Here is a 17,315-nt window from a genome sequence, read left to right on the forward strand (position 1 = left end):
CACGTCTTGTGCACCGAGGTCTCAAAACCACTGTTAATTGCTGCATTATTAATTGCTAAGTCAGTCAGTGGCAACAGGGAATCCAGCTGCAGGCTCTGGAGGGCCCAAAGGATTGTCAGAGAAGTAGCTTTTTTGCCAGTTAGTCTGCTTGCTTGCTTTCTGTGTGGGAGGGCAGTCGATGTTATTTTCCTGAAGACGTGAGCAGGGACAGGCTACCCAGAAACTGCACAGAAGGGACTCGGCACACACCGAGAGAAGCACACTGTAGTTAGATGTCACTCGGCTGGTGACTAATGGCTGCTGAAAGCACGCAGGAAGAATGCAACAACTACAATTACAGCACCAGACAGGCCAGCAAATGAAGTACCAGATACCTCCACAGTTACCCAGCTTTGCCTCTCCCGTCTTTCTGCTGATGCAATATTTAAATGCTCCACACAGACTCATGCATGTGCAGCATGACAACTGACTGGCAGGAGGTGATTTGTTTTCCTGAACGATGCCAGTATGATCCTCACTCACAGCCTGCTATTGATCCTTGAGACAAACATCACCCTGCATGGGTTTCGTTAGACAGGCTCGCTCCTGCTAATTACTGCTCACTCAAATCTTTTGGTGTTTCATTAAGGTGAACAAATTGGAAGAATTAAATAAACAATCCATGTCAGCTGCCACTGTGGCATTCTCATTCCTGGTCCTTAATTCCCCAGAATGCCAATGAGAACAGGGTTTCCATCCCCTGTTTTCTTCTCTTTTTTAGTATTTCTGACATCAAGTCACAACAAAGTGGTGCAATGCACCTTCAGAATTGACTAAATCAAGTTGGAAAATAGTCTGAAAGATTTGGCTGACTACATCCCAAATCCTTCTGGACTTCAGGGGGAGTTCTTCAACCTCGCTGCAGATACATGCAGTTTCATCACCCTCTCTGCAATGAAGCGAAGCCCGTTGCTTTTCTCTCTTCACAAGGAAGGTGGTGAGGGACTAAATGGCAAAATGCAGTTGTTATGGAAATTCCAAAATGAGAAATATAAAATTGCACTGATAACACATTTGAAATTTGGCTTTGTACCAAGCAAAGCGAGCAGTAAAAAGATGCCTTTCTGATTTCCTTTGCAAATAAAATCAGCTTTTTTCCTCCTTATAGGTAAAATCTGGAAATCAAAAACCAGAAAAGTAACAATTAACTTATTCCCTACTCTGAGTGTAACTAATTTTGGAAGGCTGTAGAGCACTGAAGACTGGAATTAGAGAACGTTCCCTACAGTCAGGAATATCTAATAGAAGCTCAAGATTCAAGATGATTAATAATAGCCAGGGCACTTTTTCCTAATGACTCTTTTGCTCTGCATGTTCTCAGGCTGATGTAAATGTCTACATCTCCCTAAGCATTTTTAGCAGCTTTCTCAGTATTAATGCCATGATCAGAGGATCACAGGATGTTAGGGGTTGGAAGGAACCTCTGGATATCGTTGAGCCTAACCTCCCTGCCAGAGCAGTACCACAGAATCCAGTGCAGGTCACAGGAACACATCTAGATAGGGCTGGAAAGTCTCCAGAGAAGGAGACTCCACAACCTCCCTGGGGAACCTGTGCCAGTGCTCTGTGACTCTTACAGTATAGAAGTTCTTCCTCATGTTGAGGTGGAACTTTCTGTGTTGTACTTTACATCCAGTGCTTCTTGTCCTATCCCAGGGCACAAGTGAGAGAGGCTGTTCCTGACCCCCAGCCCTCAGCTACTGACAGACATTGATCAGATCCTCTCTGAGTTTTCTCCTCTCCAGACTAAACATCCCCAGGTCTCTCAGCCTCTCCTCATCAGGCAGTGCTCCAGTCCCTTTAGCATCTTTGTAGCCCTTCGTTGGACTCTCTCAAGTAGGTCCCTGTCCCTCTGGAACTGGGCAGCCCAGAACTCGATGCAATATTCCAGGTTAGGTCTCACTAGAGCAGTTTAGAGGGGGAGGAGAACCCCAGGATACCACTTGGCCTTCTTGGTCCCAAGTGCACACTGCTGTGCCATGGACTGGTTGCTGTGCCACGCCTCCTCTCATTGCACTGCCATCTAGTCACTAACAGATTTCCTCAGGACCTGCAGTGAACCCTTAGGTGAACAGACAGCAGCAGAACTCAAAGCAAGCTGCTGTTTTTCACAACTTCCAGCTTTCTGGGTCTAGGAAAATAATTCAGTGGCTGCTTAAGTACCCTTACTTCCCATCCTCCCCCACAGCACAACCTTTGCCAGAAGAAACCTCAAGACCATCTAGAGCTAAGCTGCAATAACTAATGGACTCGGAATGGCTCTAGGCAGAAGTGACCTTCTCTTTTCAAGACCACCATGCTCTGTGTGTGATACTTACGCTAACCAGGGAAAGACAACAGCAGAGTGTAGGGGCTGGGGGCAGGGGTCACTCTAGTTTTCAACAAACATCTGCTCATTTTCAGCAGAACAAAGCCCAAACCCCAAGAATTACACTGATGAGCACCACTATCAGCTGAGAGCTGCAATAATGAACAGCGATATCGACACGCATATAGATGATCTGGAAACCAAAGAAGCACAATGGCAAAAGTGAGGATGAAATGACTGATTTTTCATCCTGCCTTCCTCCTCTAACCCCCTTTTGCTCCCCTTTCTCTTCAGTTTGCTATCTTCTTCTCATCTTTATCTGAAAGGGACCTATCAGCTATTATGTGGCTGACTGGTAGTGATGAGCCTGCCAAAATGTGACAGCCTTATCTACAGCACAGCCCTGCAAATTGCCAACCATTGATCCAGCAGTCTGTGCCAGCTGATCAGTGCAAAGCTGTTTTGATTTCTTTTCTTCTGGGAATGAAATTAACTTCTGTGATGGTTTGGGAGTTACCTGCCCCTCCACTCTTATGAAATCACCCAGACTAGATTCAGCCAGCTGGAAGTTAGGGAAGGAAGCGATATTTACAGCTTAGCACAGTATACAAGCCGGGATACATAAATATATACAGTTACACAAGTGTAAAGTAACACAGAAGCACAGTACCCCTCCCAGGACAATCAGATTGCCAGGAGGGCTCCCGACCCAAACCTCCTCTGGCCCCCCTGCCCTCTTTCATTCCCTTCAGAAATAACCAGATCAACCCATGTATATCTCATGTGATAAATCTGGAGACCTGAGGTGAGATGTCAAGAAGATGACAAGGAGGTTTGAGGGAAAAGGGTTGTGTCAGCTCAGAGTCAAGGCAGAGGCAGCCACAGAGACCAGACGGCCAGAGAGAAGGCACAGCCAGCAGTGAGAGCGGAGCAGCGTGTGGGCAGTGTTGTAGCTATATTCTGACTAGCTGTGTTTCTCAGCAGAAGAATGGTGCTGTAGGGCACTCTCAGTTTTGTTTTTTTCTTTTCTCACAGCTGAGGATCTAATTCCTCTCAGCAAAATATTCCAATTAGCCTCAAACCAGCACAACTTCTCCACTAGCCTGCCAGTGCTATTCCCTAGCCAAATAAGAAGCCTGAGAATTAGAATTCTGTTAGATGAGCCAACAGGACGTCCCCTTCTGTCACCAGAGTTACAGCTGTGCATCCGTTCTGAACTGGGAGGCAAAACACTGTGACTGATTACTACACTCTCTTCAGCTTTTATGGACATCAACGTCCTCCAGGGGCTCAGTTTTGCACTGCCAGGTCTCCATGACCTTACACCGCAGGAACTTTGTAGAGCAGCCTTGCTCTATTATTCCAATGACCTTTCACTCTGCCCACTCTGTTCCACTGCCAGGAGGAACAATGTTTTCCTTACTTTCTTCTCTCCAAATGCTGTCCTTACACCACCATTTGATGAACTGTATTTACTTGCCTTTTGAAAGCAGAAAAAGAAGAAGTCCTACAAAGGCAATCTTGTGGTTCTGCTTTCACATCTACATGCTGCAGTTTCTCTGCATTTGCCCCTCGTGTGTGCATGCCTCAGTGCCCAGTGCAGAGCACAGACAGGCAACCAAGACCAACAGTGCCACTGGGCCGAGCTATCCAAACAGGGCACTTCAGGACCTCTCTCTGTTCAGCTCTGAAACCATACTGTTCCTGCGTGGGCAGAGGTTCACAGGCTGACAGGGGGTTGGAAGGGACCCAAGTTGATCATCGAGTCCAACCCCCTGCCAGAGCAGGTTGATAGCTTTTATTTCTTTTTGATAAGCTAATCAGTGACTCTGAAGAATGAAAAGAATAGCCTAAAGGTTGAGAAAGGACTTGGTGACACTGCAATCAGAAGAGATTTGTAAGTGTCAGTCCAAAAGCTTTGACTCTTGCTTTAACTTACAGCAGGATTTAGTGGAAAAATCAAACTGTTTTGTCTCTCTTTACATCCAATTGACTGCCTAAACTGATACATTTGGCTTTCTTTGCCCCTTTTTTTGCTGCTGTTTGTTTGGGGTTTGTTATTGGTTGGTTGGGTTTTTCCCCCTCTGCAGCATTTCTGTTTCATCCTTTTGAAACATCATCTCCTTTTCTAAGTATTTCTCTAGTTGGTGCAACTTCCTGCAGAGGCATGCTGTTACTGGATTTCATTTTACCTCTGCAGACACTTTTGGATTGCTTTCTATTTTATTCTGAATTCCTGAAACCTCTTCTGGAACTTCTGATTGACATCACTGCAACGTTTTCTTAAGTCAGAGTATTTATCAGCCTACACGCTGTTGCAAAGTTATCACTCCTTGAGCCCTTCCTGCCTTCACAGATCATGGTTACGTGTATAAGGAAACCCACTCCACCTTTCCAGTTGCAAAAGATTTGTTGCCTCTTCACCCAAAATACTTTGTACTGATCGACATCTTCTGGCTCCAGGCAAGTCTAAATCTGTATAGCCAGCTCCAAAATGTAACATCAGGACAGAACTCACACCTCTCATCACATCAGAGAAAGATGCAAAATATGCATCATGGCAGCTGAACTCTTCAGTGGAAACTGGGTTTGTCACACTGCATAACACTTCCTTCTGCCTGCTGCATTACCTTCACTGAACTTCAGTGCATGGGATAAATCCAAGGGGACACAGGCAACCAGCAGTTCACAGGCAACCATTTTATCTTGGTTCCTCTATGCAGTTTGGAGGGAGATCTCATTCCTGTCCTTCTGAGAAGAACATATTTAGCATTGCTGCAGTGCTATTTCTATCTCCTCTTTTACATTTTATTCATGCTTCCCATCCCTCCCCTCCTTTGAGCTTGAAGTCTTCACTACACTTGGAAAAACACACAAAAATACAAAGATGCTGAAGCAACAAAAAACACTTCAGGACTGAAAAGCCATGCAGAAGAATAATGAATTAGTAGGGGATTAGTGTACAAAGTAGCAAGCACAGCTAATCCACATTGGTAACTCATGAAGGAAACAACCCCACTTGCCCCAGTTCCCTTCAGTGAGGAGCACAGGCTGTCAAATCTTCTGCAATTGTACATGTTCCATCACTTATGCTCGACCACTCTGTAATGCTAGATGGAGAAAACATCATCCACATCTACATAAAACACTTGTGAAGGACTTAACTGAGAGTAGAGAGTAGCTGAGAGTATCTAGTTAACCAAAATTAAATGAGCTTTTAAGCGCTACCTTAGTGCTACTCATTTCTCACATTGGCATTCTCTCCTGGCTACTGGAAATGCATTTGTTTATGTTTCCACAGGAGTATCACTGCAAAGCCTGTAATTTCTCATCAGGACTTTATTAGCTGACTGTGGATGTGATGTGGTTTAACTGCAGCCTGTGCTTGAGAGTTGCTGGGTCCAAGCAAACTGCAATTACAGGAGTTTTCTTCCACTTTCTTTCCACTGCTTTCTGCATTGGTCACAACCTTGCCAGAACATTTCAGCCAGCCAGAAAACTCTTACCAAAATAAAAAGTCACTGACTGACTACAAGCAACCTGCCAAAGGAAAGACTCAGTCCAAACCAGTGGCAGAAAGAGAAGAGCAGCAGAATTCAAGCCAACATGTCAGGCTCTGAAGGTCTAATGCCCTATTGACAGGAAGCTCAGAGAACAGCAAAGTGAGAGGACAGCTCTGAGCTCAGGTCCATGGTCTTCCACTGCCCACCTACAAAATTAAGATTCGTTGAAAGTCTGGGGCAGCAGCTCCCAAAGCTCCTGTGCCAAAGATGCCTTTCTGCCCAGCTAGTTTCTTTGGAAAGCCTTGCAAAGCCTTACCCTACCAACTGCTTAACAAAACAACGAGGCAGCGAGGAAAATAGATTAAAACAACAGCAAGTTTCAGACACGAGTGAGGGTATCAGCAATCCTTGCCTTCAACACAAAGACTCCAAAATGACTCAGTATAATTTTTTACTGATGTTATACTTTGGGGAAAAAACATCCCGAGACAGACTAGAAAGGTAAAGAGCTAGAAGAGCAACGCCATAAAATGGAGATGCAACTTGCCAGCTTCCTCACTGTTTGAGTATCGCGTCTGTGACCTCTCTGCGGCCAAACAACTCTCCCTTGGCAAAATGACTCATAGGAAGCTACTCCAGTTTTATGCCACTTCAGCATATTTGTAGCTTCCATACCCATCACAACTCTTAGGGATGAAGTCATTGGCAAACTATACAACAGGCCACTACACTGCGTCACCACACTGCTTGGTGCCTCAGAGTACTCGACAGAGGCAGGAACGAGATCCTGCTCCTGCTGTCATATCCAGAGTCCTGAGCTGGTGCAAACTCCTGACACCTGCCTCTGTTTAGAGTATTGATGCCAGCCAGTTCTCAGGCAAGACAGAAGCAGCAGATATTAACCTTCGTGAGTGATGATGTCTACTGAGCTTTCTCGGCATTACAGGATCAGAAAAGCAGCATCAGGGAAATAATATTTAGAGTCTCTTTCTTTGCATGCAGATAATAAAAAAACTATTTTGGTTCCCCAAAGGTTTCACACATTTTAATAAAATACTTGGTATACACTGCTTGTAACTCCACCAGTCCTTCTTTACACTGAAGGTGACCATAAAGAAAGAAGCTGATGCCTAGCTCATTTTTATTACCTTTACCCTCAGCATCACTCAGCCTACAGCCACGAGGAACTTTGTATGTGTTTGTTTCTGCAGTGTCTGTTTTGCTCTTCAAGATTAACACCCATACAGGGTGCCTTTGACTGCACACACATGCACCTCCACACAAACACACACATAGCAGCCCGCTGGTGATGTGAGCTCCACCACCAAAGTGAAATTAGCAAGATAAGACTTTTAATTAGCTTAACACTGGCATATCTTTCTCTTTGCTCCCACTGCACCCGTGAGCTCCTAATGAAGCTCTGGGAACACAGATAACTGCAGAGGCTCTCCAGTGGGCTCCCAGAGCAGCCTGCTGAAAGAACAGAGCTTCTCTCCATTACAAGCTTCTGTGAACAGGCTGGAGAAGATAAGTGTCTGGGGTCATGAGCCCAGGCTTCTCCTGGAAGTGCTGGGGAATCCTCCAGGCTGCGCAGCAGCAAGGAGAGGGATAGGCAGCTGTGTGGTCCCTGCCAAGAAAGGTCTATTTAGGATACAGATCTAATCACCCACTCTAGTCTGGAGTTGAATTAGATGTCTCAAGTGTTGCTTGTCTTTGATGGCCAGCCCCACCACAGCTCTCCAGGTGATGAGGGCTACGTCTGTCACCATTCTGCTCCTAACACCAAGAGCCAGCAATGCCCCTGCTGGCCCATTAATGCCACATGGCAGCCTTCATTGTGCTCATCCATGGTTTTCCCATGAACACACATTAAAATGGTACAATTCTCCAGCATTGCCTGCTAATTAGTTTACACCCTGAAGCAGAAGGATTAGCAAACAATATCTTACGTATTTATTACTTTTATTTACATGCTGCAAATATCTAACTCTTGCCAAATCTAAGGTATTTAGTTGGCGAGGCTATGTTCTGTAAAATGCCACATTTCTCATAGCCTTCATTCTTCCCTTCTAGTACTCAGTGTATGACCAGAGTGCACTGGTGAGATGTGAGGCAAAACACTTCTGTAAGAGAAAGACTGCACAGCATCATTTCTGTCCAGCTCCTGCAAACCACAAGTTCACCTGGGCAAGTCATGGCAGCAACATCAGGAGGGCCAGAGAGTGGATTTCAAGCTATTTGTGTTTGCATAGTCTCTGTCGTGACACTGTATCATCTTTATTGGCTGGAATGAGTTTGTCCACTTGGCAACAGCAGCCTGGTACAAAAATGTTGTGTGCACCAAACAGCCCCTGGCAAAACCATGTGACCAAGCTCTGATACAAGACCCTGCAACTAATGGTGCTGTGGAAGAACACTACACAAGACACCAATAAACACTGAATTTTGATTGCAACTGGTTAGAGCTGTGCAAAGCCTGCAACTATTTTCCATGTCACTGACTCCTATATGAAGCCCTGGGTCAATAAGTTGTCTAAATAACATTCAGCTCCAGCCCTCTATATATTAGTCATCTTTCAAATTTTGATGGAGGGAGAGAAAGGGTAAGAAATAAACAGGGTTTGACACAGCTCAGGGGAAATGTGACACATATCAATAATGGAGAGATAAATTAATCTCAAAATTACCAGCAGGTTTGACAGTACAATAAACACATGAGGTTTATTTCTATCTTTTCCTCTGGAATATATCAAGCCTGCAGGGTTTCTGCTTACACCTACCCCTGTAGTTGGATCTGTTCCTCTCCTGAGTAAACTACAATGATTCCCTTTTAGTCAGAAAATGCCTGCAAAGAAGCAGGTTTGCTGATTTCCATGAACAATACTGAAAGATTCATGCATGGCAGAAAATCCACCTATTTTGAACAGGCCAGCATCAAGCACTTATAGCAGTAATATCTTCTTGGCTGCAATTTAGAACATCATTTTGTGACAAATAACCAAATCTCTTTGATATGAAAAGATAATGTGCTACTGAGGTGAGCTATCATAGTTAGAGAAGCCTGAAGTCTGAAGCTGTCTAATTTCTGAGAAGGTAATGGCAGAGTTTCTTAGCTCTAGCAGACAGGAAAGAAAGAAGGGTGGAGTATAAATGAGAAATCCTTACACCAGAAGTACAGGGGCTGGGAGCGCAGACCGCACACAGGTATAGTCTGTGCCCAAAATCAAGCTGCCTGCGTGAACAGCAGCGAATGTTTCAGAGGCCTACAATTCAAAATATTTATGAAACCAGACAATTAAGAACAAATCATTTAGAGCTGGTATTAAATCTATTCCGCTGAGGAGCAGCATTTTGCATTTTAACCACTGCTTTCACCTTACAACTCGTAAGTTACCATTAAATAATGGTAATTATTTGCCATAGCAACTGTAACAATGTGTAATTTATATATATGTTTTGAGGTCCATTCCATTAAGCAGCAGAGGTAGCCTACAATGAAAATCACTGTCCTTTCAATCAAGCAGAGTGTGTCTGACAACAGAGAGAGATAGTTATTGGTCCTCATTTGGCAAAAATATTTCATCTGCTGTTCTCCATACCAGAGTGTTATTTCTGTTACTGATTACAGTAGAGTAGATCCAAGCACTTACTTCAGTTGGAAAACACAAGGTCAGTAATTTGGATGGTTGCCATTCATCTTAAAAACAAACAAATCTCAAGGTAGAGGTCTATTTATATAGCAATATTTAAAGGCAAAAGTTTAAAGCAAAGAACTGTCAGGGTTTTTCAGCCATGCCCATTAGCACGTAGGAACACTCACATTAATCCATTCATTTCACCACTAGTGCCAAAGCTACAAAAAACACATCTGAAAAATAAAAGCATCTTGACATTTCACTCAGACCTTTTCGTTTTAGCTTCAGACATGACCAGTGCTTCTCCCTGCTCCATCCAAGTCCTTACGAGGAAACCTATTTTGTCATAAATGGATCAGAAAGCCTGGCCCAGATGTTTTCAGCTCTTCTCCACAGCTACAGAAATCTGGGCCAGTCACTGCAGGTGTAAGGGCTGGGGGAGTACAGGAAGCTGCTGCTGTGGTGGCAGAGCACATCACATGCATTGAGCACTGCAAACCTGAGACAACCCTTCGGGCCCACCACAAGAATCCCCTAATTGAAACTGAACAAAAAGAGCAAAAGACACACAAAAGCCCTTAGAAATTAGGGAAAAGAAAATGAAGGAGTAAAGGAACATAAAAGACTGGGAGAAAGCAGGCAGAGTTGATGGCAATTAATGAACAGGTTGGAAAAAGGAAATCCAGCAGCTCAACCCTGGAGACAGAGGCAGGAAGAGGCTGAGGAGTGCCTCTGCTAAATGACTCGAGCTCTCCATACACTGCTGTGCGGTGCTGCTGCTGAGGAAGCCCTCACTGAGGCTCCGGAGGAGAAACAAAGTGCCCATCCTAGCATTTTCCAGTTAGTTCCTCCTGAGAGCCCACACATGGGCTGGTTTAGTGTGAGCAGCTTTGTTCACACAAACAAAGCGTGGAAGTGTGCTTTGCCATGAACCTGCACTTCAACCAGGTTAGAAGCTGCTCTGCCCTCACATTAGAGAAGGAGCATTTCATACGCAAACTTTGGCACAGACTTTGTCACCATGAACCAAACAAAACACAACGCCCTCTCCCCAAAAAAACCCAAAACAACACCAAACCCAATAGAAGACTGAGGAACAGCTCTAAAGCATTTGTACAAATGCAAAGTAAAATACCAGATGCATTCTGCAGATACAAAGTCGTGCTATCCTTTACACATCCAACATAAACCCATCAGGAAACAGACACCAACCCCCCACCTTGTGTCGCCCTGCACTTTTTCCCAGGTTCAAGTGAGCACGGTCCCGCTGCCATCCAAGTATTTAGCTGGGGCTCACGTGACTCTAGAACTAATGCACGTCAGTGGACCACTTCCCTCAGCCAGTCTGGTTTTTGACAAAAGCTGCAACAATCTGCAACACAGGTACCTGGCCAGGCTGTGTGGCACAGACGTTACCAAGCAGCTCCCCGCAGAGCCCTTGTGCGCAGCGAGCGTACTTAGGGCTGCCTGGCACTGCACCCGCACCACTTCCGCTTTGCGTATCAACCGCTAACAGGCGCTAATAACAGTGGCACTGCCTGCAGGCATTAGATCCATCTGCAGGGAAATGCCTTCCCAGAGAATCACGCATTGCCACCAGACGTTGGACTATAAGGGAGTTAAATGATTTAAGTGTACTTACAAATACAAGCAAGGCACTGAAGCCATGTACCAATAGTCTAAGCTGCCGTGGCAACAGTATAGAACGCGTTCCTGCCAGGCAAAGAGCTCTCCCTCCCGTACAGAGCAGCTTTGAAACTCTGGGCCCAGAAAACTTCCAGCTTCTCAATTTTCTTTCGTGATACTTCAACACATCTCTCTACAAACACAGGGTGGCTGTCAATGGCTCCATGTCCAAGTGGAGGCCAGTGATAAGCGGGGTCTCTCACGGATCAGTCCTGGGACCAGTCTTGTTCAACATCTTTGTGGGTGACATGGACAAAGGCATTGAGTGTACCCTCAGCAAGTCTGCTGATGACACCAAGCTGTGTGGTGCAGCAGACACACAGGAGGGAAGGGATCCATCCAGAGGGACCTGGACAGGCTGCAGAGGTGGGCAAGACAGTCTCAAGAGGTTCAACAAGACCAAGTGCAGTGTCCTGCATATGGATCGGGGCAATCCCAACCACAAATACAGGCTGGGCAGTGATTGTCTGGAGAGCAGCCCTGAGGACAGGGACTTGGGGGTGCTGCTGGATGAGAAGCTGAACATGAGCCAGCAGTGTGCACTTGCAGCCCAGAGGGACAGCCAGATCCTGGGCTGCATCAGGAGAAGTGTGGCCAGCAGGTCGAGAGGTGATTCTCCTCTTGTACTTCATCCACTCTGCTGAGAGCCCACCTGGAGTACTTCATCCAGTTCTGGTGCCCCCATTACAAGAAGGATGTGGACATGCTGGAGCATGTCCAGAGAAGGGCCACTGGGATGCTCAGAGGGCTGGAGCAGCTCTACTATGAGGACAGACTGAGAGAGCTGGGGCTGTGCAGTCTGGAGAAGAGGAGGCTTTGAGGTGACCTTACTGTAGCCTTTCAGTATCTGAAGGGGGCCTACAAAAAAGCTGGAGAGGAACTTTTCAGGATATCAGGGAGTGATAGAACCAGAGGGAATGGAGCAAAACTGGAGATGGGTAGGTTCAGGCTGGACATGAGGAGGAAGTTGTTCAGCATGAGAGTGGTGAGAGCCTGGAATGGGTTGCCCAGGGAGGTGGTTGAGGCCCTGTCCCTGCAGGTGTTTAAAGCCAGGCTGGACGGGGCTCTGGCCAGCCTGATCTAGAGTAGGATGTCCCTGCCTGTGGCAGGGAGGTTGGAACTAGCTGATCCTTGTGGTCCCTCCCGACCCTGACTGATTCCATGACTCTATGATTCTAGGTACAATGAGTTGACTGGGATTGATGTAAAGCAGAAAAAATCCCAAACAACAACAGAAACCCCAGAATGGACAAAACCAGCAGCAAAACCTACTGCAGAGGAAGATGAAAGATGTCTGACAGAGAGCTGCAGAAAGACTTTTGCAGTCCCTCACTCAGAAGCAACTAAATTTTATTTCCCATACAAAAAGCACCATGATGACTCGGTGCAATTGGCGGCTGAGGGAAACCATAATCATAATATAGCCATTGGACTTGGGCCTGTGCTATTGTATCCTATTGAACACAGATGCATTTCCCTTTCAGTACAGAGTTTAGTACAAGAAAAGCAGGTTGAGAAAAACATTTCAGTATGGCTAGGAGAAAAAAAGTAACCAAAAAAGCAAACAAAGACCCAGCAGGCTGACTTTTAGGGTTATCAGCTAGTAAGTCAAACCCTGGAGCTAGAGGGTAAGTGGTAGAAGGCAAGAAACAGGCTATAATAAAGATGAACATCAAATGGACAACACGGACTAAATAATAAGCACCTGGAGTCTCTTGCCTGTACTGTCATCAGCTGTTCCCTTTGTACTCGGCATGAGTGATCAAAGCAAAAGCCACACAAGACATTTGGGCACTATTTTACTGCAGCCAACCGTTTCCACATTTCTCTCTCAAACTCCCTGCTCAAGAGGTGCTTTAAGACCCATTGCAGCTACAGACCAGCCAGAAGATGGACTTCATTTTTGGTATTTTCATCTGGCTTTTGGGCCTCCAAAGAGATCTTTGACACAAACATGGCCTCCGTCTCCTCCATATGCTCGATGCGCTATGAAGGCTTCCAAATGCTAACAACGTCAATTTTTAATTCAAAATACCTCCTATTTAATATTTTCCTAGGAGCTCTGCTTCTAGAGGGATGTGATTACACGCCACTCAGATTTAAGAGATTGCAGAGGATTTAGTATATGAATCTTAATCACAGCTATAAAGCAAATGCAGAAAAATCTTCCTAAACTATTCAACGCAAACGTCACGCTTTTCGGTGCAGCCTTACGGTCCCCAAACAAATGGGGCTGCAAATGTTGGATAAAGGCCTTTAACCTTGGGAAAAAGGATGAGGACAAATCACAAGGGTTTTTTTAAACCAGATTTTCCACACTGCCAGATGAAGGTGCTACAATTTCACAGGGCACACGGCTCCTGAAGAGTTGCAGCAGAAACACCTGAAGAAGTATCCATCCTGCCATCCTCAGGAAGAAACAAGCCAAAGTTCTGTCAGTGTCTCCTTATCTGCTGGTTTCCCAGTTAACTGTGATTGCTCTTGGCCAGATCAAGAAGAAAGTGCAATGGAAGCACCTGCCAGGATGTTTTCTGAGAGCTACTGCAGAGAAGCAGCTCTAACCTCTGAGCTCAGACCACTTTCTTCTCTCTGGATCACACTCCTGCATGGGCTGAGTGTGGATCCAGCAGAAGCCAGCAGCCATTCTCTTTCCCGAGGCGGCATCTGGTGTTCCCGACAGCAGGACTCTGACCATGTACTTTTCTCACACTGCTTTACAGGTTCACAGCTTCGAGGAGCAGTCAAAACAAAGGACTGCTAAAAAGGAAAGTCCTTGCCTGGTGAGGATCCCCTGGTTTGATGTCTTCTCTTTCCAAAGCCAGCAGATGTCATTGTCTCCTAATCTTTTTCTTACCAGGAGTGATACATTTAACTCAGATGCTCTTATTCATAAGCAGACCTGTGTATCTTAGCTAGAAATTAGGGAAACTGGCTGATCTGCCACTTCAACTCTTTCCAGAGGATTCCATCATGCCTAAGAAGACTCAGTTCATGCAGACTCCTCAGCAGGGTCGCCTGATTATCATTCTCTGCCTTCTGGCGTCAGGTCTTCACTCAGGTGGGGAGCAGTCCACTCCCATGCAGCAGCAGCAAAGCATTTCAAACAATAAGCAAGCCCTTACACTCTGTAGCTGCTGTACTGCCTCGATGGCAAAAGGCAGCTACACAACAAATGGGCTGTGTGGCTCTTAGCAGAGTCTTCCTCTAGTGACAATCTTGAGATTAAAGGAATTAAATTTGTGAGAGGTTGGGGTGAAATATTTTCTGGAAAGGTGAGAACTCTCCATTCACTTTTACATTATAAATAAGAACATGTTGGGTATGAAGCCTCTTGTTAGAAGAAAAATGAAATAGGAATGAAAATGGTGGCCACAAACACAGGAAAGTCTTTTTACAAGGGGGCAAAACTGACATTTTTCACCCACTGAGCCTGACTTTGTCCTCCTATTCAGGGTATGGATTTTTACACATCAATTTTTTAAACTATTCATGCTTTCAATCCCATAGAATTCAGCTCACACAAGCAGTGCCTTTGATTTTCTTTTCATCATTAATGTGTTCCTATTTCATTTACTCTGAGAGCATCAATACTGGTTTTATTTCCTGATTTGCCATGTAGCCATATTCTCACTCAGCAACGATCACAAAACCACGCTGCCACCTTGCTGAGGGTGCTACAGCTGGAAAAGTCAGTCACAATCAGTTACCAGTAACAATACAGTTTTGATTGGAAGTCAAAAACCTTGAATGGTGATTCACATACCTGCTTTAGATGTAATTCTGTCCTGTTTAATACAAATGACCCTTCAGACTTCAATCTCTCCTACGGAAACCAGTTCCCTAATAAAAACATACTCTTCTGCAACTAATGAACACAGAAGAGGTTTGCTCATTATCACTCTAATCATTGCTATTGTTGTAAGCATTTCATTAATACTGCTATGCTCTACTACCTTTCAAGGAGCCACAGGCCAGCAGTTGATGTTGCTGCAGCAGGCAAAATTAATACTTGGAAAGAAATACCATTGTTAAAAAATAGTCCAGGAAGCATTGCACGGAACATGAACAGCAAAAGAGAATGCTGCTGGGCTGCGCAGCTGCCGCTAAGGGCTGGAGCCTGCCCTGTTCAATTCACATGGCTGTCATGGTAGGCCTGATTGGCTCAAATGGGCTTATCCACCTACTGGCTTGCCCAGACGTGTTTTTCTGCTCTCCCTCCTTCTGTTTTGGGGAGAAGCAACCATGGGAAAGAAGACAAAAAAAATAGAGCCACTAAGTCTGAGGACTCTGGTCTGCCCACACTTGTTTACATCCTGTGGTAAACAAGGTACACACATTTAGCTTGTGCCTGCCTTGTGCAAGGCCTATGCTCTTCCCAAATTTGGGTACAGCAAGCCTATGGCTTCACCTAACACAGTCAAGCCTGGATAACTGCCCTTCTGACTGGCTATTCTGTGTCCAAAGGCCCTCTAGTCTTGGGCTGTATTGATAAAGAGGAATATGCAGGTAAAGGCAGTGTACTCTACTGTTGTATTCGTGCCTGCTGATGCCTGCTGCTATTACTCTCTGTTTCTGGCAGTATACAGCCCTACTGCCTTATTATTTGCCTGGAAACTCCACTGCAGCAAGCTTACCAGGAACAGGCTCTAAATGGCTCCACACGGTGGGCCTGCAGAGCCAGCGCGGCATCGTGCGGAGACTGCATATCGCAAGACATCCTGCCTGCACCTGAAAGTCTCCTCCCAAGAAGAGAAATCTTGGATACACAGATCGTCCAGAGGACCAGGCCAGAGATTGTCTGCCTCCTTTCCCAGCACTGCGTGAAGCCTGGGAAGAACCAGAAGCCCCAGTGGCTGACAAACCAGAATGCCCTGAAAGCGTTTCGGGTACTGCCTGAAGTTGTAGCTAGCCTCACCAGTCGGGAGATAATAATTCTGTGAGTAAATATTTATAGCCTCTTCTAATTCACCACTGCCTTCTGCCATGAGCAAAAAGGAGCTCCTAAAGTCCATCCAGTGGCCAAGCAGTACGCTGACTGCAGGCAGTATTTGGCCACAAGAACATTCTCTTCCAGCTCAATTAATGTTTATATATTCTGCTGGTTATTTCCAGATCTAGTTATTGTCTGTGCAATGTTTCCACGACCGTGTGAAGAATCAATTATTGTTAGATTAGTGGTTGGGGGTGGTGAGATTTCTGAATATGAAACTTAATAAACATTATTAATTTGGGGGAAATATAATCTCACATTAATTAATTTCCCCTTCATTACAATCAGTAACATTTTACCATGAGTTAAAACAACCTCACAAAAGCCAAGGTTTGTGACTCAGACACAAAAGGAAGAAGGAGGATTCCCAACTTTCTCACTAAACAGATGTTTTTGGATTAAGTCAGACTTAAAATCAGAGGAGAGGGAGATTTCACGGGCATTTATATTTCATAACCACCTCAATATGAAATTCAGCTCTGCATGGGGAAGCCATGCATGTCATAAGCACCTCAGCTTGGACTTTTGCCCAGCACATTTCTTTAGACAGACTGCGAACAGGACCCAGGACTCGGGGTCCCAAGAAGGGACTGTCACTTGCCAAAGCTGGTGAGAGAACATTTTCCTCTCAGGCCGTTATTCAATCCCATAATCCTGCAAACACTTCTGAAGCAAGCAGCAAGGTCACAATTTGCTCTTTTCTCCCTGTTCCTTTCAACTCTCCAGAGGGATCCTTACCTGGGTAACTACGTAACTAATGTAAGCAGTACCCTGTAGGCTGTGGCCTTCAAGGCCACGGGCTACAATAAATTTCAGCCTGCTTGGGCCTAGCTGGGAGATAATGAGGGACTCTGGGGCTCTCGGTGGCCTTGGTTTGCTTGGGGGCAACTCTCACGTATGCCGTATTCGAATCAGGTGCTAAAGACTCATGTACGCTGGATCTTTTCCTGCACGTTTTTAAACACAGCCTTTCTGCGTTCCTCTCCACTTCGGTGACAGCATTACTGTGGCACTGCCCTTTTTCCTCAGAAAGAGAGAAAAGTAGTGTAATCTCAGTCTGTCATGCTCTTAAAAAGCCTCCATGCTTCCATACAGAACGCTCATGTCCTAGACCCTGCTGTGAGTTGAGATGAGCCTACCAAAAAGCTTGCTAC

The 17,315-nt window shown here is 45.4% G+C and overlaps 1 protein-coding gene across 10 annotated transcripts in view; it reads right to left on the reverse strand.

Moving 5' to 3' along the window:
- Positions 1 to 17,315, reverse strand: part of PCDH11X (protocadherin 11 X-linked) — a 450,326-nt gene that overhangs the window by 180,649 nt on the left and 252,362 nt on the right. Inside the window, exon 6 of one of the 10 annotated variants that reach the window (XM_064158944.1) lies at positions 5,027 to 5,098. The exons of the other annotated variants lie outside the window; for them this stretch is intronic. Within the exon in view, the coding sequence (XP_064015014.1) occupies positions 5,063 to 5,098 (36 nt within the window). The 3' untranslated portion in view covers positions 5,027 to 5,062. Of the gene's footprint in view, positions 1 to 5,026; positions 5,099 to 17,315 lie in introns of those variants that run through there. 10 annotated transcript variants of the gene reach the window in all.

The sequence above is a fragment of the Pogoniulus pusillus genome, chromosome 19, assembly GCF_015220805.1.
Source record: "Pogoniulus pusillus isolate bPogPus1 chromosome 19, bPogPus1.pri, whole genome shotgun sequence".
NCBI lineage: Eukaryota > Metazoa > Chordata > Aves > Piciformes > Lybiidae > Pogoniulus > Pogoniulus pusillus.